This window comes from Rhinolophus sinicus, chromosome 7, assembly GCF_057876585.1.
Source record: "Rhinolophus sinicus isolate RSI-liver-muscle chromosome 7, RSI-T2T, whole genome shotgun sequence".
Lineage (NCBI taxonomy): Eukaryota > Metazoa > Chordata > Mammalia > Chiroptera > Rhinolophidae > Rhinolophus > Rhinolophus sinicus.
Genome location: NC_142507.1, coordinates 18123964 through 18147814, shown reverse-complemented (window position 1 = coordinate 18147814; position 23851 = coordinate 18123964). Strand labels below are relative to the sequence as shown.

Genomic DNA, 23851 nt, shown 5'->3' with positions numbered 1-23851 from the left:
AAACCCTAAAATCTCTCAACACATGCTTCTTCCACCTGTATTATTTATATTTCTAACTTAGATAATTTGCACTACAAAATCCCTCCAAATTGGGACTATGTTATTGAAGTTATTAGTTTTACAACAATAATTATAACAACAAACATATATTAAATACTTGCTTTGTGCCACTCTACTACTTTACATAAATTATCTCATTTTGTCACATCTAACTGGTTCTAAGCATATGCTTAAATTTGTCAGTAGCACTTAAAAAATTAAAATAAAGGTACTGTTGGTCATCTTTGAAAGACACATCTGAATATACTGAAGACATGAAATCCATAGAATAAAATACTTTAAAGTCTTAAAAAATGTACAGCACTAAATTATTATAGGATACTATTAAATTTATGTTTTCTCTCATGGAAAAAATGCTATTCAAGGTACCCATTTTCTTTTTGTCCTATTTATTTCCTATACCTTTACCAAATTCCTAGAAACCACAATTTCTATCAAATAAACATGGTTAGATTCATATATTCAAATAAATCCTATTAGTAAGAAAGTAATATAAAGTGAGTATTATGTTCTTGCATTAACTCCCAAACTGTTTTCCATAACAACAAACCAGCCTGATGTCAATTGTGGTATGAGGGCTCAAAAATGACGTGCAATATGATTTTCACTCATCCTTTACATTCCACTTGTAAGCTGTGTATTGTTCTTGATCAAAACTCTTATTTTATTATCAAGAATTACATTATTCTCCGAAGGAGTGAATTTTCTGTTGGGGACAGGAAATGAAGGACTGCTAATGCTGGAAATGCATTTTTTTGTCTCAATATTAATACATGATATATATTCATATGAATAACAACTCTGAAACTAGTTTCATTTCTTCTACACATAAGCAATAAACAGTATGTGCAAAAATATGAATACTAGCAGCAGTGATGTGGATATATAATATGGGGTTTCTTTTGAATGTATAGCCATTTCTAATACTTCATTCGAGCACGTGTGCAGGCAACTGCCACGATGTCCATCAAAGCTGGATCAGATGAAGACAAACAATGCAGGCGTCGAAGCTGCAGCTCAAAGGTTTCCATTTCTCATCCAAGGGCACTATACGACCACTGTCTTCCTCCTTTATGCAAAAAGAATGAGTCGATTGTGTTACTGACATTCCTCCACAGCCGACTGAAAAGTCTTTTTTACACTCCAACAAGAGACAGTGAAAACTGAAAACTTCATAAGGAAATGTGACATTTCAAAACTATCTTCAGGCTCAAGTCTGTCATCTCTGCAAATTTTTCACAAAGTCTACCATGATTTTATTGCTATGGCAGCAACTATTCATGCAAAATGTCACAGAAACAAATATTTTCAAGTCAAATAAATTAATTAATATTTGAACTGTGTTCTAAAGAAAAATTCACATAGCATGTTTAATAATAAAGCTTTCAGCTATTGTCATTAATCTCATGTGTAATAATTGCAGATAGTAACTGCTTCAGCACAAAAACCACTTCTTCCTGGTCCCCAAATAACTTTACAATTCTATTAAACAAATGGAGATATAATAAATGGAGAATGATACATGAAACAATAGTACTTTTTGAGATCATGAATTTCCCAATTAGGAAAATGACATCAGCTTTTAGTTTAATAACATCCCACGCCTGTTTCCAGAGAGGGGAGTGGTGAAACTGACACTTTCATACAGTTGCTACTAAATGTAAACTGGTCTAATCTTTTGGACAATAAACATCCATTAAAATGTAGAATGCATATACTTTTTGACCTGGAATTATACTACTAGGAGCTTACCATACAGATATAACCATCCAATCAGACAAAGATTTTGTATAAGGATATTCACTGCAGCAAAAATCTGGAAACAAACCAAGTGACTTCCTTCCTTAATAAATTATGATACAATGGAGTACACGTTAAAATTGGCCATATATGGTGTGTGTATGGATGTGTCTGTCTATATACACATGTATGCATATGCACACATAAATATATATATAATCTCTACAATTTATTAGAAAATATTTATAATGCTGGAGTATATACTTCCAAACTCATTTCAAATAAGATAGTTGAGTCATGACCAAATTTTTAAGATTATGCCTCTAAGATATAATTTCAAAGGTAAAATAGGACATTGTTTATGTATATATTTGACAATTACAACCCATGTGGTGAGAAATCTGCCATTCTGAGTTGCTGCCTAAGCTTTTTACAGTGTGACAGTCCTGCTCACACCCAGAGTCTGGACATTTAGATAAGGAACCAAGTTTAGAATTCCCGCTACCAGTTCCGGCCTTACTCTCCCGGGTCACCTTTTTAAATGACCACTCGGAGTTGAGCCCATGGAAAATGAGTGGCTGCCACCCGAACCACCTTAGAATAGGCGCTTACTGCCCTGTTCTGAATGTCCTGCTCGCTCAGGCCCGGGGACGGAGGACTACCTTTCCCAAGACTCATCGCGCCTCTATTCTGGGATCTGCAAGCAAGAAACCTCGTGACTTTGTTTCCTCTGTGTGACGGTATTGAACCTGTGCCTTCTATCAAAATGGGCCCAGGGTTTTCACTCCCCCAAAGTGGGGGCTCAGATGCAGAGGGACCTACCTGCCGACCCCGTGTGGGTGGTTTGTGTCTCCTTAACTAGCAAGTCATAGTATGCATATTCTTAACTAAACATAACCCAACAAATTATTAACAGGAATCAAAATGACTAACATGAAACTGACTAATAATCACCATTGTAAAGCCACAGTATTTCAGAGCTAAAAGGAGCCTAAAGTTCACGACGTGTGAATTTTCTGCAAAAGGAATATAACCTGAAGTTCCCCGTTTCCTAAAATGCATTCCATGCAACTGTAGAAGTCAATTGAAAATAATGAACCCACGTTCAAAAAAAACACAGTGGAAACTCTGGTTAAATGTAATAAAATATGGTTCTTTCATAGAAAACCATCTCAGAGTCTCTAACACGCTAATATGCACGTAAATCTCCAATAGGAGAACATTATATCCAGGATACTCCAAATTTATGTGGACAGTCACCTCTTGAGTGTTAACAAACATCTTGATGACCCAATGTGGCTCCTCAGAACACATTCAGGAAAGGCTGGCCTAGAGGCAAATACCCAAGCTTATGAAAGTAATAAAATTTCATTTTAAGAATATATCCAACCATTCTAAAAATTAAGCAACCATGGTCCAAAGCATCAAACAAAATATTACATATAGGTATGTAAATATGCAATCACTCTAATCACACAAGATCATGTCTTAATCCACAGCATTTTAACATTGAACATACATTGACATGGCAACAGATGTACATGCTCTTTGGTGATGCATTCATTTTTGAAGCTCTAAGGGTTTGATTTAGAGGTTTCTCAATAAATGCCAAATGAATTCTAATTTACCTTAGTGTGCACTCTGCTGGTGAATTTAGGTACTCACTCTGCTAAAATCTCTCACAGAAGAAACTAAAAGTAATACCCTATGTTTATTGAGCTTTTTCTCCTCAATTTTTTAAAAAGAAAATGTCACCTCCCAATGCCAAAGAACCCTGAAGATATCTTTGCATTAGCTCCACCCAAAGATGAATGCTTCACTTTGTTCACTGCAGATACCAGATCACCTGGATAATGTTTCCGTTGATCAGTCTGGGGTATGGATATTGAATGTGGGAGACCCAAGTTCAAATCCCAACTCTGCCACTAACTTGCTGTAAGAGTTTAGGCCATCTACCTCTCCCTTCTGAGCCTCAGATAACAATACCTATTTCAGAGGGTTTGTGTGAAAATGTAATATGAGAGTGGATATGTGACAACAGTGCCTCCCAGGCATATAACTGAACTACCAGTGACAATTTCAGGTGATTTTACAGACATGTCACTGCTGAAAACAGACCTATAGTACTGTATGACCTATTATTTTCCATAGCAAATGTTTGAAATTTGCTTTTCAGCATATCAGAGAAAGCTTTTGTGGGATGGAATCATACTCCATCTCATCTGCGCTGTGTTCCCAAGGTCCAGCACAATACCTGGCCTGAAGCAAACACTCCCAGAAAATGCATGTGTGTGCGCGTGTACATACATAAAAAGTATAACAAAATGACAGTAGCAGTTGCTCCTATTTGTATTTAATGTTTTTATTTGCATCAAAATTATACATGCACTTAGTTGAATGGGTTAAATAGCTCCAAAAGGTTACAAAAACGATCAGTCCCCTGTCCCATATGCCACCAATTTCCTCCTCGTCACCTCTTTCAGCCGATTATTATCATAGAGCTAAGCAGCATGACTGTATTGCTCCTTTTCAATTTTCTGTTTTAGCATTTATTGTCTGTTGCCTTTTCCTATGGAGAATGAAGATGTGACCCTCTTTTGTCATGTCAGCCCTACCCCATGCACACATCACCCATGCACACATCAACTCTTCCCTTCACCCAATTTTCCCAATATGGTTATAGAGTAATTTTGCCCAAATCAATATTCAGTTCCGATTCTTGTGATAATGTAAATATTATTCAGAGACAAACTATGTGTATTCACATTTCAATTTTCCTTTCCTGAAGCATATCTTTTTGTTTTCTCTGGAGTTAATAATTATCTTGATTTTTTCCACCTTCGTTTTCTACGTACTCAACTCAAAACTACCTATCAATTGCCTGATCTCAAGAAGTTACAACATATCATGCATTCTGTCAATTTCATCTTCCTAAACAAAACTCTTCTAAACCTTCTCATATGCTCACATCAAGACTGACACCCTGTATGCCTAGACTCTTACTTCACCATCATTCTGGCAATCTCCTTTGTCTTTCTCCTTTGTTGGATCTGTTTCCTGAATCCCACATGTTTTCTTGGCTTACTCCATTTTGGTGAAGCATATCTTCCAGTAGTTTCCTGGGAAGTAAATTTTCAATGACTTTGATATCTGAAAATGACGTGGAAAAGTTATTTCAAATTATTGAAAGTTTGACTAGCTAAGGAATTCTAGGTGGGCTGTAATTTTCCCTCAGAAATCTGAAGGTCATGCTTCACTGACGTTTAGCTTCCAGTGTTGCTGTTGACAAGTCTCATATTCAAATTGCAGGTTCTTTGATTTGTGTGTTTTTTCTCCCTGTAATTTTCTCTCAGTGTCAAGAAATTTCACAATGAAGTACCTTGGTATGGGTGTTATTTTGATCTACCGTGCTGGAAATTCAGTGGGTCTTTAAATTTGTAAATTTATGTCCATGAGTTCTGAGAAAATGTTATGAATGATTTTGTTGCTCCATTTCCTCTGTTCTCTCTCTACCTTTCCGAGTGGGATCATGGAGCTCCTAAACTCATCCTCCAATAGTCTTATTTTATCCTCTCCTGGTTTTGCTCTACTTTCTGACAAATTTCTTCAATTCTGCCTTCTGATTCTGCTATAAAATTTTTCATTTCCACTTTCATGTTTTCAATTTCAAACAGCTCCTTTTAAAAAAAGGTTCCTTTTCTTAATAACATCCTATTCCAATGCCACGGTTGCAATTTCTTTCCTTACCTCTCTGAAGATATGAATGATTTCTATTTTGAAGTTTTTCTCTTCCGAAGTATTTATTTCTCATACCTTGCATTCTTGTTTGTTTTGGACTGTTACATGTTATAGACTTTCTGCAAATATCCTTAACTGTTCATACCTAAGAAAGGGAACAACTACTACAAAGAGATCAGAGTGGAGACTCCAAGCACACAGGGGGCGCTCTCACTAGAGTGTGAACCGACTGGGCTAGTTCAGTAAAGAAGTCCCTGGGTGTCACATTCTCCAGAAGCTTCCTTCTGGACCCTTGTTTGAGTAGAGGACTTTCTGCCAACATATTGGAGGCCAAATGGGGGAGGAGGGGAACACCAGGTATGAGAATGTCATTTACTCATCCTTTTTCCAGGGAGGTATCCTGATCCTCAATTATGCCTACGTCCCCTAATAGACAGACTCTCCCTTCATCATCTCCAGAGGGTAAGTATCTCCAGGCATCCACCAAAGATTGGGAGAGGGTTTGGAGATGCAACTGCTTCTTAAACTTTTACCAGTACTGATTATTTTAGCCTCCTTTCCCTCCAGCTTCTAGAGATATCTGTTGCTACCAATTCCTGGGACTTTGATTCTCTGTCATGTAAACAGGCTTGCTCCTACATCTGCTAAATCCATTACCACACAACCACCTGTTTCCAGTTTCCAAAATATTGTTGCTGTTGTCTCCTCTTTTGTTTTCTCTATGCTTGTAGGTTTGTGCACTTATAAAAAAAAATCTCTTTCCTGTTATTTTATTGCAATTTGTGGTGGAAACAAAATTAATTGTCTATGTTTAATGGGCTGTTATTATTTGATATAAAAGTTCCTTTTTATATATTTGTGTATTTTTTAAACTTTCTATAATAACTGCATTACTTAGTAATCAGAATATAAATTTACATGGTAAAACAACCCAAAGAAATGAGACTTTGAATATACAAAAGTAATCAGGCTGACGTTCTCCCCTTTGGGACTTTCTTCAAATACCCATTTATATATATATATATATATATATATATATATATATATATATATATATATATATATTAAGAAAGCTTAACTATAAAAGGAAATGTTCCATTATATAATGATCACTGTTCGTAATGAGAACTTGAAGTATGGCCATATCCTAAGAAGTCTTCTAAATTATCAGCTATTTCGATATAATTATAACAGATGCTATCTTCCTTGTAACTATTTCTGAACCTTACATTATCTTCTACGAAGACACCCTAGGGAATGAATGCAAATCAAATCACTAGTAGAGAATTTCCTGAAAAGCTACCAAAAATAAAAAAGCACATGTGCACACATGTTCTAATTCTCAGAGGCCACTGCAGAGCTGACCTAAGTTCCAGTGAGTCTGGTTCAGGTCGTTGATAACCGTCTTAAAGCACCCCTCTTTAATTCAGATAATTCAATGTAAAATCTCCAAAATAAGAATCTTTTAAGAAATAGTGATATGCTAGATCTGAGGATTGTAAACGCCTTTGGGGAGAGTGTATGTCTGATTATGTTTATATTTTCACACAGCCCTTTGAATACTGTCATTCACAAAACAGAAGGTTAAAAATAAACGTCCTTCCATTACAAGCAAGGGCATATAGCTACCTTCTTTTTCAACATACCCACTAGTAACAGTAGGAGGTCACGAGGAAGGAAAATAAATACAGAAAGAGAGGTCAAGAGTGTTAAATGCTTTTGAAGATTCAAAAAAAGTGAGTGGGCAAAATACCACAGGATTTGGAAATAGAAATCCAAGCATATCAGAAATAAGAAAGGTATACCAGACATCACTGTTCATTATTTAACATTACTCTGAAAGTACTAGATGATTCAATAAAGTAATATTAGAAAGGAGGAGATAAAATTATCATATTTACAGATGTGATCACAGTCTATTTAGAAAACGCTAAACTATTATTGGAAACTATAGGAAAGATTAGTAAGAAAGCCAGCACAGACGTAAGCAACTATTTTTTCAATGAAATATTAACCCATATAAAAATGGAAAATGACACTAATCAAAATTGATAGTGATAATAACAATATTCGTAATAACTCACATTTATTGAATGCTAGCCCTCTGCTAAGACTGCAGTTTGCATTTTCCTGTTTCATTTAATCCTCACAACACCTGTAAGAAGTATGACTCTTAGCATCTCCACTTCATAAATGAGGAAACTGAGGCTGAAAGAACAGCAATAATTTGCTCAAGTTGTGGTACAGCAGATGCAAGAGCAGTGATCCCCAGCAAGCCACACCCCAGACAGACTCCGGAGCCCAAACGCACATCCAAGAGTAAATTTAGTGAGAAGAGAGAATATACAATGTATAAAAAACTTTAATAAACATAGACTTACGCATTGTTCCTTGATAGAAAGATTCAATATTCTAAAGATGTCAATTCTCCTCAAATTACTCTATATATTCAATGCAATCCAAATGAAAACTTCTCACAAGATTATTTTTCCTTTCTTTCTCTCTTTATCTTTTTCCCACCCTCTTTTTCTTTTATTCTTTATTTCAATCTTTCTGATAAAATGATCCTATAATTTATCTGGAAGAATTGAACATGTGAAAATAGCCAGGAAAATTCTGCCAAAAACGTTAGTAAGGGACCTTGTCTTACCAAATACTGAAATATACACTCTTGCCACAAACATTATGGTCGATGCTTATGAATAGACAGATCAGTGGAACAGAACAGGAAATGCAGGAATAAAACCAAATATTCACAAGAACGCTTGTGCTAATGTAACAGAGTCATTTTTAATCTGATTGGCAAGGATAAAAATTGAAAAATATGTCATCACTTCATTCCTCTTTTATGAATAAATAATATCCCATGAAATGGATATTTGAAAAATAGAAAATACTCAATGTTGGTAAAGAGAAATAAATGTCTAGTTAAACACATGGTAGTGGGAACATAAACTGATATAACCCCTGGGGATAGCAATTTGCATACATATATAACAATTAAGTCTCTGACCCAATAATCTCATTACTAAGAATTTTGTAAGGAAATAAATGCGTAAGTTAACCATTGTATTGTTGATTATAGCAAAATATGGGAAATGACCTAAATACAATAATAGAAGAAAAGCTCAATAAATTTGGTACATACTTAAAGGCAACTTATGTACAATCATTTAAAAGTATGCCATATAGCTCTTCAATGACATGAAAAGATATGTCATCAAGCAGATAGAAAAATAGCCTGCATGATATAATCCCATAAGGAACATTACATGTCTACATATCCATATGAGATATATATGCATAAAGAGAGATCCAATGGACAAAAAACAATGTTAAAGGTAACATTTATTGAATACTTACACTGTGGAACAAAAACATGCTAAGCCCTTTGATTCTCATCTCATCCTATCTTCACAACCACCCTATGAGGCAGACACTATTCTGGCCTTTTATGTGATGAAAAGAGACTTAGAGATATTAGTAACTTTTTCAAGGTCACACAACTAATTGGTGGTGAAGTCAGAATAGAACCTGAGCCATCCCCCACTGAGTGACAGGGCATCTATGTTCACCAGGATACCCCAGTCTGGTGACAGCTGTCACTGAGGACGGTTTGAGAGATGTTTGCTTCCTCTTCCTTTTATTCTGCATTGTTTGAATTTTCTGCCATGAACATGTATTATATTTGGAGACATGGCAACAAAGAACAAGAAGAAAAAGAAATCAAAGGTGATTCTTGCCACAGCAATTTCAACAGGTAGGAGATAAACACCTTTCAAGAGACTAAGGAGTGAAAAGGAGATGAGAGAGGTGGAAAGGATACAGAGCGATTGATTTTTAAAAATGGCAAAAATGCCTTGTATAAAATATTCAATCAATGGTATAAGTATAAATTAGCATAAGCCTTTATGGAGGGTATTTTAACAATATGTTACCAAAAACGAGAACATGCCTGTCCTTTTCCTCTAGAAATCTCATTCCCAGAAACTTATTTAAAAGAGATAAGAAGGCAGGGGCCAGCCCAGTTGGCTCAGGCAGTTGGAGCTCCATGCTCCTAACTCAGAAGGCTGCCGGTTCAATTCCCACATGGGCCAGTGGGCTCTCAACCACAAGGTTGCCAGTTCAATTCCTCAAGTCCCGCAAGGGATGGTGGGCTCTGCCCCCTGCAACTAAGATTGAACACGGCACCTTGAGCTGAGCTGCCTCCCAGATGGCTCAGTTGGTTGGAGCAAGGGCTCTCAACCACAAGGTTGCCAGTTCAATTCCTTGAGTCCCGCAAGGGATGGTGGGCAGTGCCCCCTGCAACTAACATTGAACATGGCACCTTGAGCTGAGCTGCCGCTGAGCTCCCGGATGGCTCAGTTGGTTGGAGTGGGTCCTCTCAACCACAAGGTTGCTGGTTTGACTCCCACAAGGAATGGTGGGCTGTGCCCCCTGCAACTAGCAATGGCAACTGGACCTGGAGCTGAGCTGCGCCCTCCACAACTAAGACTGAAAGGACAACAACTTGAAGCTGAATGGCACCCTCCACAACTAAGATTGAAGGACAACAACTTGACTTGGACAAAAGGCCTGGAAGTACACACTGTTCCCCAATAAAGTCCTGTTCCCCTCCCCCAATAAAATCTTTAAAAAAATAGAGAGAGAGAGAGAGATAAGAAGGCAAAACTATACAAGGACTTCATAATTTTCTGCCCTTTGTTATTTGTAATGTTGTGCAGTGAAAAGAGCTCAGAGTTTGCAGTTAAACCGACCTGGGTTTGAATCCTTGCTTTGCACTTTAATTGGTTATGACATTAAGCAAGTTACTCAACCCCTCTCAGTCTCAGTTTCTTTATCTCTAAAATGAAAATAAAAACACATGCCTCACAGAATTTTTGTGAGGATTTTATCTAATTTACCAGATAAAATACAGCAGAATGTCTGACATACAAAAAAAGCATTTGGTTTTCACCTTCCCATACTCACTAATATGTATAACTTAGAATGAATGTATAAACTTTAACCAAAATGCTAGGATAAATCATATAGCTTGGTCATGTCTACATTATTCTACATCAAAGTATCATAAAACATTGAACTTAGCTTTTAAGGCTATTCAGAAGTAAACCTATGTTATGATACTTTGACAATTTTCCAATCTCAATTAGCACAAAACTAATTAACAAAACTGTTTTATACGCTACAGTGAGTCACATTTTTCTTCCTTCTTCCCTAATCCCTGGTGTGTTGTAAGGGTGATTGAGCATCTAATTACTTCTTAATTGAATGCACATATTATATATTTTTCACTAGTTCAAGTTTAGATCTTTTAGTTCAGAAATCAAAATCAATGAAATTAAGTTGAATTGGGATTTGGGAAACTATTATAATGAGAGAAGGTTTGTATTATGCCTAATTATAAGTAAATGTGGATTTTAGCATTATTTCCTATGGAAATATTTCAAGTACAGGAATGTGCCACCAATGACTAACTTGGATGATTAATAACATTATTACTCTTATTTGCAATCTTTTATTCCTCATTACAGTGATTTTTATTGCTGAGACCCACTAACTATAATCATTCTTTAAAGAAAAGATATTAGAGAACTATTGGTTGTCCCCATAGTAAAATCAGAGCAAACATTCATATCTGAAAAATCATGAGTTTCTCTGCAGCATAAAGGTTATGGGACTTCACAAGCTGCAAAAAGGAGAAAACTATAAATCTTGGAATATAACCAGTTACATTAATAAAAAATATTTATTTATGGCAAACCATAAAAATATTACTATCAAAATGGCATTCCAATTTAGTTAATACTTTACAGACAGTATTTCATGAGGGTTGTTTTTTTTTTCCTTTTTGCATTAGGCAGGAGTAAAAAAGTCTGAAGTAGACGTTCTCAGACAAAAAGGCTTTGTTTGCCCGTGTGTTTCTAGATATGTGTAGTAATCAGTTGGGCTAATTTAGTTGAAGACCTCTTCAGGCAGAACACTAGATTAAGTAACTTTTTGAGATCCAGTTGAATTCCATGCTTCTAAGTTGTCCCTGAAAATATTTTCTGCAGATAAGGCTAACTCCCTTTGTGAGTTTCTAACCGCTAAAAGTACAACAAATTCAGAAATTTTGAAGGGGTTTAAAGAAGCACTGCAATGGAAAACAGACCCATCGAAGACCAATGGGGTTTTACTGTTTTAACAATTCACTTATTTTTAGAATGTGTTACCTAGTGGCAAATTTCTTCATTAGGAAAAGCTCCATGTTATCTAACAAATATTTCATATTTTGTCCAAAATATTGGGCATTGTCTAGATTATTGTAGCTTCATATGTTAACAAAACAAGTTTTAATGGGAATGTTTGTTTAATTAAAACTGACGTAGCCAAAAAAATAAGGCAAACCTATTTGTACTAACAGAAATACCCAAGACCTATATAATTAAATGAGCAAAAATTTTGTATGGCATATTTTTATTTAAAATATCTTAAAACACATCATTTCTCACCCTGGTGAGGGTCGTGTCAGTATCTACCTTTCCTCTTACATGGCTTCTTCTCTAACTTACCCCTTCCCTTCTTCAGGAGATGGCTTCCATCCCTAACAAAGAGGTCTGGCCAAGTTCCTGCACACCATCATGCCGTAAGCCTTTCCTCACCCTCATGCCATTTCATTTCCATGCTAAGATTTCAGATTTCCTCGGTTTTGCTATAAATAAGCAATTTGCTACGTATAATCATCAGGACCATAGCTATTACATAATGAAATGAAAATATTAAAAAGAAGCTAAATCAGGGAACTTCATCATTTCACGTTTCTGTATTTCCTTGTAATTGCTAACATCAAGCTATGTATCACTAGATCTAATGCAGATAAATTTTCCAAAGCCCATTTTCAAAAGAGTCTGCGCCTGAATCGCTGAGACATTTAAATCAGATGCCAATAACACTCCTTTTTATATGGACAGCAATAACAAACTAAAGTACCACCACCAATCCCCAATGGCAGATGGTGCCAATTAGTTATGGATTCTGAATCCATATCTGAGCACTCTTTCCCACTGTGCTCAGATGTGGATTCAGAATCCTTCTCAACACTCTCATACCAATCAATCAGAGATGAAACACACGTTTGAGTGCTCTATGTCCTCCATGTCTTTTATTTGTATTATAAATCTTTCGTTAACAATCCTATGTAGATGAGAGAGAGGATGCTCTTTGCAACAGTCCAAGTGAGAGACGATGCTCGCTTTATGGCTTGTGCTGATGGAGATGCAGACACATAGATGGATTTGGGAGCTCTCAGAAAGCAAACCTGCCGAACTGGATGATAAATGGAAATGTGAGGTGAGGCGAGGAAGACAGGTGTCAAATATGACTCGGGTGTCTAAGAAAACAGGAAGAGAGCCGGTCTGTGAAGAAGATCATAAATTCAATCTTATATGTATTGAGTTTGAGACGCCTTTGACACATCCATGAGAAAAGTCATACAGAGAATGGGGCATTCAATTCTAGAACTTAACAGAGGACCTGGTCTAGCAATATAAATGAGTGGGTCATCTGCATTCAGTGGTACCAAAAGCTGTGGCTGCAAATGAGCCACCCACAGACAGAGCAGGCCCCACAGGCTGGGCCACGAGGACACCATGAGCGAGGGCTGAGATTCCCCAGCTCTGTGGTGACTCTGCTTTCCTCACTCTTTTGCTGCGACATTCAGATATGCTTTCCTGTGGCTTGCACTATCCAGTTGATGCCACTTAGCATGTTTTGAGGGTTTTTTGCTAAAATGCAATAAATATAATGGTAAGTTTATTACCATATAACAAAGGTTTAAAATAAAAAGAATGTCATTTATGTACAAAGCAGCTCAAAATGTTATTAAATGCATAAAACAGTCAAAATATCAACTTTTTTATTTTGTGTGGCTTTTTGACACAATTTGAAAAAAAAACTTGAAATCAATTAATGCAGTGAAAGAGCTAAACTCTATAAACTTGATCACAGAAAAGAGGACTGGAGAGAATAGGCAGAAGGTAAAGGAGAAAAAAATTGAGATGAATACCTCTTTATAAGGTTTTTTAAATAAGTCTCAAAGTGGAAAATAAAGCTAAAAAATTGATTGGGGGAAATTACCAAAACAGAGCATCCATGAGGTGAAAGGCATAGCAGAATATATTTAGAGGAGATAACCTGGTGTCAGTTATCTTCTTCTAGAAAATATATCCTTTAGGTTTAAAACCTTGCAATCTACTATATTTAAAGGTATCAGCAGTATATATTAACATTCAACCTACAAGTTGGTCCTTGATGGCAAAATGTTCTCATTTCTTCTGCCCAAACACAATTTTGTTTGAATTCTTGGTGGTGGGGGGGGAAGAGAGGACAGAAAAACACTAAATCACTCCGGAATTTTTATCCACAATAAATAGTTAAGAATTCCAAAACATAAAAAGGGAAAAAGGACATAATGTGGAAGCAGGGATTAGTCTCCCTGTGTAGTAATCTGAAAGAAACACCTATACAGTTTTGATATTTTTCATTCTTAGGTTAATAACAACTTTTATATCACATAATCAAAATATAATGGATAGGTTGAGTACCCTTGGTATTGTGGCCTTTTCCTGAAATCATTTTGAAATCCTTTAGGAAATCCATTCCATTTTCGAGAAATTCTATATGATACAGTAAATAGAAAACAGCTATATCCATCGAGCTTTCATTTCTCACCCTAATGCTGTGCATCATGTTACATTGTTAGAGTGAGGAGAGTCCAAGTTGTATTGACTGAAAATGTGGCTTTGAGCTTTCCATTTATCCTGTAAGGATAATAGCTTTTACCTACTTGGTCATTCTACGTTGACATTCTCCCGCTCCCTATGTAGCCCCTCCTTTCCTCTAATGCCTTATCCTTTCCTAGTCTATAACTCTTCCAGGTTATAAAAGAAAACTGATAAGGAATGGATGCTAGCTACAGCTTCATCAAAGCTAAGAGACAACACTATTAATTGAAAAGGTACACGTGGGGAGGAGCTCAACACAGTCCAAAGTAACTTCAAAGATCCAGGAAGAAAAATGAGGGCAAGTTTTACAAAGGGATCATTCAGAGATGCTTGATTAATAACGCTGGTTTTTTCTTCTACGCTTGGGTGTTTTTTTCCTAATCCATTTGAGGCATGCTTATATTTTCCCCTTTTAACAAGGAAAAAGGAAAACTATTTAAAGAGATTTGTGGCATTGCTTTTTACAGAAAGGAAATAATTATAATTAATTATAGTTATCTTAAACATGTGTGTGGTTTAACAATACTTGAGTCACAGAAGAAATAGATGTGTCTTTGAACAGTCAGAGTAGCCTTTTAAAACGGGCTAATATTTAATGAAACAAACAGGCAAATAATCATTTCACTGATAGATTAGTGCCCATATCATGATACCGAGAGTGACAAATAAACTGGACATAACGCTTGGTCTTATTTTTTGTTTGTTGCTGTTAAAATTTGGTTCTCCCACATCATACGGAAAATGTAATGGGTAAAGAATCATTTAATGTCAGTTGGCTGCCAGAAATCTGAACTAGCTCTGCACCTGGGTGAGTTATATGCTAATTCTCTATGGAAGTACAAAATCAGAGTTCATACTTCTAAATGGTAATATAAAAAGTCACAGATTATTCATGGGAATAATAAGTCTTGGTTATCAAAGTCCTTCAGATGTCTAGACATGTCATGTAAAAAAACGTCATTTTAAGTCTAAAAACTAAAGTTATTTTAGTAAAACAGCTAAAATAAATCTAAATTATTTTAAACATTTTTTAGAGAACTACCAGAAAAAAAGTTTTTTTTCTTTTCAGTTCCAAGAGCTTAAATGAAACATTCATGCATTAAATTCAAAGTCTGACTGTCAAATCATTTCACTTTAATAAAAATTTGAATTACCTGCCTTAGGGCATTATTAAATATCAAATAAAAAGCACATATCCATAAGTCTGATTTCCCAATGTAATTTTTATGTAGAACTATAACTAGATTTGTATAACATATTTCAAGATAAAAGGATCAAAAAATGTATTCATAAAAGGTTGAAGTCAGAATTGGAGTTGCCTTTGAAAGAATTCCTACGCAATTTTTAGGAATTTTTGGAAAAATGACCCCCTTTAAGTAATCTCAGACTCCAAGACAAGGACACAAATCCATCCTCCTTTTTAAAATACCTAAACTGTAACTGATTTAAAGACTGAAAATTACACATTATCTTTCTATCAAATAATGAATATATGGGGCGGCCTGTTAGGTCAGTTGGTTAGAGCGCAGTACTCTTAACAAGGTTGCCGGTTCGATCCCCACATGGGCCACTGTGAGCTGCACCCTCCACAACTAGATTGAAACAACTACTTGACTTGGAGTTGATGGGTCCTGGAAAAACACACTTAAATAAATAAAAGTTTTAAAAAAATGACTATGAAGTATCTGAAATATACATAATCTCATTAACATTAAACTCTCAGTGTGTGCGTGTGTGTGTAAGAAAGAGATAAAACAGTGATGGTTATTCAAATATTTAGAGAGAGACAACTCTGGTCTAGGAGCAAATATGGATCAAAACTTCAAGGCAATAATCTGATTTCATTAAACAGTGTCCTTTCTAGTTACTGATATTCACAGAGGTATAATAACCTAGACTAGAGAAATTCATGTTCACCAAACCTCATCACACCTCACTACCTGCCCCTCTTACTGGGTCGCTCCTGTAAGCCCACCCTTCCACCTTTCACTCTGCTCCAATCTCCCATGTTCCTGGCTGCCTTTGCCCCTCCTACCACATTTTGCCATTCTTCCTTAAATAATGAAGACAAGGCATGGAATCACTAAGCCTGTAAAACACCACCTCTTCTTCCTTTCTGTTACAGCACATAAAGTGTCCATGCTCTTAACAAAAGTCAGTCTCCAAATTTGCTTAGGATTCCATCCCCTTTCAACTTTTCAGACTTCACGGCTAGAACTCGTCCCTTTGAGAAACAGCATCTTCAGCCCCTCCCCCATCTACTGGGTCCTTCCTGCCAGTACACAGAAAAGTTCCAGCATTTCTTTAGTTTAAAAAAAAGTCTTGTTCTCACCACGAAAGAAGAAATGACCTATCTGTGGCATGATAGAGGTGATAGCTAACAGTGGTAATCATATTGCAATATATAAATGTATCAAATCAATACATTGCACACCTTAAACTTACACAATGCTGTATGTCAATTTAACAAAAAGTCTCCTTCAATCTCATCCCCTCTCTGTAGCTGCAGCCTCCATCCCAGCTGTTCAAGAGCTGCGGCCACACGGTATCTTGGCCCCCTTCTCCCTTCACATTCCACTTCGTCCCTTGGCAATAGCATCCTTCATCATCATGCCACCCTGACCACCAGTGTGGGGACACTTTCTGACCTCTGTCATGTAGTGTTTAAGAAAAAGGGCTCTGCCAGTCAGGCTGCCTGGGTCCAATTTCTGGATCTGCTGCATAATGACTGCATTACTTTGAGGGAGTGACCTAACTTCTCTGTGCTTTGGTTAACACATTGTAAAGATTCACATAAGATTTTATGGACACTTAATGATGTAATCCCTATGTAGTACTAGAACATGACAGATAGCTGGATGGATAGATGATAGATAGATAGATAGATAGATAGATAGATAGATAGATAGATAGATAGATAATAGATAGATAGATAGATAGATAGATAGATAGATAGATAGATAGATAGATAGATAGATAGATAATAGATAGATAAAGTAGACAGAGATAGATGACAGATAGATGATGATTAGATAGATAGACAGACAGACAGACTCTCTAGGCCAAAACTCCCATATTCAGTTCAGACCGCTCCTCTGATCTCCACTCTCAAAATTCCAGCTACCTTCATGACAGACAGGTCCACTATTTGTGACTGACAGGCATCTCATTCAACATGCTCCAACTCTATCTTTCCATCCCAAAGAGTCTCCTCCAGCTTTGCTGCTGTCACTCGATGACATGCTATCCACACGGTTTCCAAAGGCCCAAACCCCAGAATTTATCTTTGATGTTTCTGTCTTCCTTCACCCTTGTCCAATTTTCACTAGCTATCACTTTCAAGGTCTGTTTCACATGCACTAACGTCTCTCCAGATCCACTTCTATTCTAGCATCTGAGCCTCTGCGTCTTTTACTCAGCAGACATCACAGTATCCTCCCACTCTTACCCTGCCCTATCATCCCATGCATTCATTCTCCAGACCCCACGATCTACTGAAAACACACATGTGATCAGGCCACTCCCCTGAGTGAAAGTCTATAAGTTCTCAGTGCATCCACAACGAAATTAAGATGCCTTAATATGGCTGACACGGCCCTCTCAGAAATGGGCCCTCCCTAGCTTTCCATTTAACTTCTTTCCCCCAGACTCACAGGGTCTTCTTTCAGGGACCTCAGTGCATCAAATTCTCACATCCTCCACAGGGAGTAGCCCCTCGGCACCTTTGCAAAACATAGTCCCTCTATCAGAAATCTCCTTCATGACATTTTTTCTTCTTCATGGAATTAATTACAATTTGCCATTGTATATTTCTGAAGTCTTTATTTGTCCATTGTCAGGTTCCCCACGTCAGACTTTGCTTTATGAGGGCAGAGACCACATCTGTTCTTCTCACCTCTATATGCCCAGAACCAATCACATGGTAGGTGCTCAATAATGATTTTTGATGGAAATTTTTTGCTTTTTAGCTCATCTACTATAAGGCTTAGCTTAAGCACTCTTGGATTTTCTCCATTGTTACCATATATGTTACTGAAAGTTTCTTCTCAGTTGTACCAAAGGCAACTTTGTCTGGCCCTCATCATCTCCAAAATTAGAAGAAGGAAAAGATGACCTGTACTGGCTAAGGTAAAAACTGAGAATGAATGAATGAATGAATGAATGAATGGCATGAGGCTGGCCCCTACAGGTCATGTATAGTTCTAAACGACTTCTAATTTGTCTAAAGACACTTAAGATACAAACTGTTATGTGTTAGACGATGGAGTCAAAGTAAAATAAACATGTTTCAACTCTTAAGAAGCTTGAAATCTACCGTGTTTCCCCCAAAATAAGACCTAACCGGAAAATAAGCCCTAGCACGATTTTTCAGGATGACATCCCCTGAACATAAGCCCTAATGCGTCTTTTGGAGCAAAAATTAACATAAGACCCGGTCTTATTTTCAGGGAAACACGGTAACAGAAAAAGTAAGAAACACACCAACAGCTAAATGGAAGAATGTGACATGAGAGGTACAGTTTAAAGGAGAAGCAGAGAATTCATGCTGAGAGCAGTATTTGAGTTGGGCCTGCAGGGTAGCTAGGATTTCAACAGGCAAAAGGTAGGGAAGGAAAGACTGTATGAGCAAAGCACAATCGCAGAAGGCAAAACAACCGTCTGGCTGGAGTTCTGGGTACCTCCTACACAGTAACAACAGAGAGGCAGGAAAATGGATTGGGAAACACATGGACAAAATGATCACCTTTTATAATTCCTGTGTTGACTGTCTAACTCATGAGACTGTGAGCTCCTTGAGGCCAGAGATTTCTATTCATGTGTGACTCCCCAGCCCCACGTACCACTCTAGTGTGTGAGTACATACTCCCAATGCTCCATTAAACAGTCAAAGCTCCGTCCTGTTACCTACAAAACTATTCCAACAGCTCCTCTCTCTTATGGGAAGCAGTGTTTTGTCAGCCATGCACACTGACCTATGTATGCACTTTTAGGTAGTTTGCAAGATAAGGAAATAATCCAGTCAATAGTCATTTATGTATATTTTATCTTTTCCATGTTTGCAATGTTTTATTATGTTAGGAATACACACATTGAATTCAATATATTAAAATGTATAGATTATATTTCAATTAATAAAGAAATATACCAAATTCAGATCATTAACAAGTGCTTCTTGCCCTATTAAATACATGCACTTCCCTAGGACACGAATCTTCATTCATGCCAGGTCTGCCTTCACCTATCTCCATAAACTAGGTGATCAACCAGACAGTGAGGGTCAGCTTTGAGGCTCACGTCCTCTAGTCCCTTCCTTTGTGTTCCTCAGCCATGAGGAAGTGACTGCTGCGGGTTCAAGGGTGCAACATAGTGAAGTACTACTGCATGTCAGTTTCTCTGCCTCGGGGTCCCTTTCCTTATGAAAGCAAAACTTGGAATGAAAGTCTGCTCTCATGAGAAAATATAAGGATTGCAGATTTTTTTTCAACATTGCATGAAAGTTTAGAAAACCACCTGACCTATAATTAATGAAGCTTGAGAATGTGTCATAAATTTTATCAAAATAAAGTACACTCAAATTGCAAAATTATCAGGACCACCATGAGAGTAACTCTGATATGACAGGTTTATGTTAATTGTGTGCACATTTCCTTACTTAATCTGCACGTACCCAAAAGGAGGACTTGTCTTGTTCTCTTTGGCTATTGAAATGCAGCTCTGATGACTCTGTCACTAAGTGGCTGAGTGGGTCTAAAATTGTCTCCCAAAATCCCATCACAGCCTTCCACAAGTTCTGCCCCCTTGACATGTGTCCTCAGCCTTCGGAATTCTTCAATCTGAAAATAAAAGCAGAAAAAAATAGATTAATCATTTACCAGATAGTAACAAGATTGGAGTTTCATAAGTGACTTAAAATATACATAAATAACCACAATTAAAAAGGAGAATATTAAAACTAAACTTCAAAAAAAGGAAAACGGACTTAATTCTGCCAGACCTGACACCTTGCAAGAGAAATAAAGACAACAGAAGTAGAGGTATCATCGTCAACCCAATAGCCATGGCAACCTGCTGGGTTAATTAATGCAAAAATGATACGCACCTCTCTCACAAATCTTTTATACCTGCCAGTAGGATAATAAGAAAGAGTGAATGAATGAATGTGTTAAGCTAATAAGCTTCCCAAGAACATTTTAATTAATGAGTTCTGATGTTGCTGTATGTTCAAATTGATTACATGCTAGATTTACTAGATGGAGGGTTCCTCCATCAAAAGATTCTGTTTGCTGCTCTTCTAGCCCTTTAGAGAGCACAGGTCCAAAAGAATACCTCTGAGTTTCCAAAAGTTTAAGCCCAACTTCCTCCCTGAGCAATAGTGGTTTTCAAGTTCATCTCCCCTTTTCTAGTGGCCTCTCCAGATCCTGTGGTTTCCCATTACCTATGAAGAGGTTCCCACAGAACCCAGGGACATTTCCCATCAGCCGCACTGCAGTTTCTTTGACTTGCTAAGTCTGCACTTCCTAAGAACCCATAGCCTGCCAGACATCACCCTCTGAGAAGTATCTAAGTAACAAGCAAACATGTGAAGAACATTTGCTAGGCTCATTCCTATCTATTAGATGATTTACCTACAGGGCTCACCATCTGTTATTTCATTTAAATACTATATTATCACATAACATAGACATTCTTCATTCCTTACACAAAAGGGGAAGCTGAGGCTAGGAAGGTTCCAAACTAACTAGATCTGACAATTCCAAGTCCACCTGCTTTTTTTCCCTGGTCCACAGCCACCTCTTCAGACATTCTAGTCCAATCAATAGACCTATATCCTGTATAGATGCCAGGATGTTGAGCAAATATGATTTGATCAGCATCAATCCACCAAAAGTTCACAGTATATCAGAAAGTTATATCTACAAAGGTTCTTCAAGCATAACAAGAGAATTCTCCCATTCATAAAGTGAAAGAAAATGCAAGAGATCAACTAATTCAGGGGCTCTCGTAAAAGTCCAGAAACCCCTACACACTTTAGGGGGCCCATAAAACACCTGAATGATATGCAAAGTTTTCATGAATGTTCCTAAGTAGAGGTTCCCTGACACCAAAATAGTTGCATCTCACAAGATTCTAATTCAATCCACTCATGTACATGTTGGGCAACAGCATTGGGGAAAAATTAAATGGCTTGTTAGATTAGAACCCAGGTTAGAAATCTGACTTCTAATGTTATTTTCCCATGTCTCCAAATACTAGTTGATTTCCCTACATGGGATAAGTTTGACCCAACTACAATTGTCCTCTTTTGTTTTGTTTTTTTTAAGTAACACCTACATGCTGTGGTTATATACAAGTGCCAGTCAAACAAGCAATTAGCTATTTAAACTACATAATGGCTTTCACTAGACCTTGTTAGGGTCAGAGTGAGAATATGGGTAGCACCTACAGCTTGCTGCATCTGGAAAGTTTCTAGAGACAAGGTTGCATGAGTATCCCCTGTAATTATTTGTGGAATGTATTTTTCCTTAGTTTCCCCTAAGTGTGGAGTGGAAATGAACCCGGTCAGTCAGAGGACCCTGTGCTTTTTCAACCAGAACGATATGAAGGTAAAGTCAGTGGGCTCTGCATCAAAAGGCTGGTTCTCATCCTGGCTCTGCCCCCTGAGACCCAAATGACCAAATTACTTCACCTCTTTAAGCCTCAGTTTCCACACGTATACAGGGGAGGCAAGATACCAGTATTTGCAAGAGTGAAGTTAGAAGTAAGTGAGATAATGCATGAAAATCATTCAGCACAGTTATAAACACACATGAAGTATTCGATAAATACTAGCACAACTTCTTTTGAAGTCAAATCTGTAGCATTTTGGATAAATATTTAACTCCAATTTCATATGCTAAAAATTGACTGTCAGTAATAAACCAATTGACTGGGAAAATAGAAAGTCATCTCTCTTTGCATTCACTTTACATGTTACCATATTTAATAGCCTCCACTGATGAGCAATGTGGGCTAGAAACATGACTATTTTAAGAAATTCTCCATTTTTATTGACTTGGAAGCTTATGTTAAAGCCAGGTTAATTTTGCATTTACATATTCTGAACTGCAGATAAATAGTTCAAGCTCCAGGCCTCAGCCTGAAGCACCTTCTGTGAAAACAGCTTCTAGAAGAGGCGATCTGAACCCACAGTGAACTGGTCTCAAATCATTGCATTCTTGGAGAGAACTATTTCACAAGAAATGTTTTTCTCTGATCATAGCAACACTTGGAATAATTCAAACATCAACAGAGATCGAGGGAAAAACACGTTCTTCTGAAATGCCAATTTTTCTGAAGTAACCACCCTTCAAACCCTTTAGTCACTTCAAATGGTTTCCAGTGCGTACTGCGTTATCCCACACTGAAATGAGAGATGGTGAGAAATGAACAGAATACAATCTCAGGATAAAAGTCTTCAACAAAATTCAAACGTCAAGGCACTATAGAGACTATCATTATCACATATATCAGTATGTCCGATTTTGCCAATTTTTAACACTACTCTACTTAAATATGGTATTTGTTTTTAACCAATTTAAAAGAGATAGAACAAAGATCCATCACTTCAGAGACAAATCCTCCTCTTCTGAAGGTAGCAGAGTTGAATAGCCACTGTTCTCTGAATCTGGGTTACATTCCAGTTGATCTAAGTAAGACATTTAGTCCAACCTTCACTGACTTATGAACCAGATCACTCGCTCAAAGTTGAGCTTTTAAAATTGCTTTCTGTATGGGTGCATTTAAAGGGTTTATGTCCGGGGTTTGAGCTTTGGCACTTACTATTTTTAGGAGTACCCAAGTTCATATGCACATCCAGTAATTGACTTATTTGGACTTATATCTCATGTGTTGTGTCATCATGTTAAAAGAGAAAAATAACACATAAAAGGTGGTATTCTCATTTTATCATCAATCAATGATGATACATGAATTAGAGTAACATCATTCCTTATGGTAACAATCAAATAAAAGAGTCAAAATCAAACTGTACTTAAATAGTCCACATATATAGTGAGATTTTATATATACATTTACATGCATACAGATATATGTCTATCCCCCCTTCATATATTGCAGCTTTGTTGTTTTCATTTGTTTCATTTTCTTGTACCCGATTTGTCTACCTTTCTTTCTAAAATCATTACTCCCTCTTTCTTACTGACCTCTTGTCTATAAACCAACACTCATTCTATCACTTACTCCTTAATCTGACTTATTTTTTTTTTTTTTTTTTTTTTTTAGAACGATCTTAGAGAAGAGACCATCCTTTCCCAGTAACATTCATGTAAACTTCCCTCTTATTCCAGTCCCCAGCCCTGGTTTCTGCCACGGTCTTCCCATCATCACTTTAGGAGAGTTACTGATGAGCCACACATATTGGAACTTACTCAAGAATTACAGATCACGGAATATCTGATCACAGAGGCAGTGGTCTCTATCTTCGAAGTCACTGAGGAAATATATACAAAATTTCCCACAAGTGCCTAGAAATAATACATGTTAAGAGA

General features: G+C 37.0%; 1 protein-coding gene across 3 annotated transcripts in view; it reads right to left on the bottom strand.

Annotated features, from left to right (window-relative positions):
• Window positions 1–698: 698 nt before the first annotated feature.
• Window positions 699–23851, bottom strand: part of CA8 (carbonic anhydrase 8 (inactive)) — a 93957-nt gene continuing 70804 nt past the window's right edge. For 2 of the 3 annotated variants that reach the window (XM_074318547.2, XM_074318548.2), the window contains exons 8-9: window positions 19972–20137; window positions 699–1129 (exon numbers count right to left, since the gene is read on the bottom strand). In XM_074318547.2, the coding sequence (XP_074174648.1) occupies window positions 20003–20137 (135 nt within the window). In that variant the 3' untranslated portion in view covers window positions 699–1129; window positions 19972–20002. Of the gene's footprint in view, window positions 1130–4141; window positions 4951–19971; window positions 20138–23851 lie in introns of those variants that run through there. The other variant, XM_019716202.3, reaches the window with a different exon arrangement.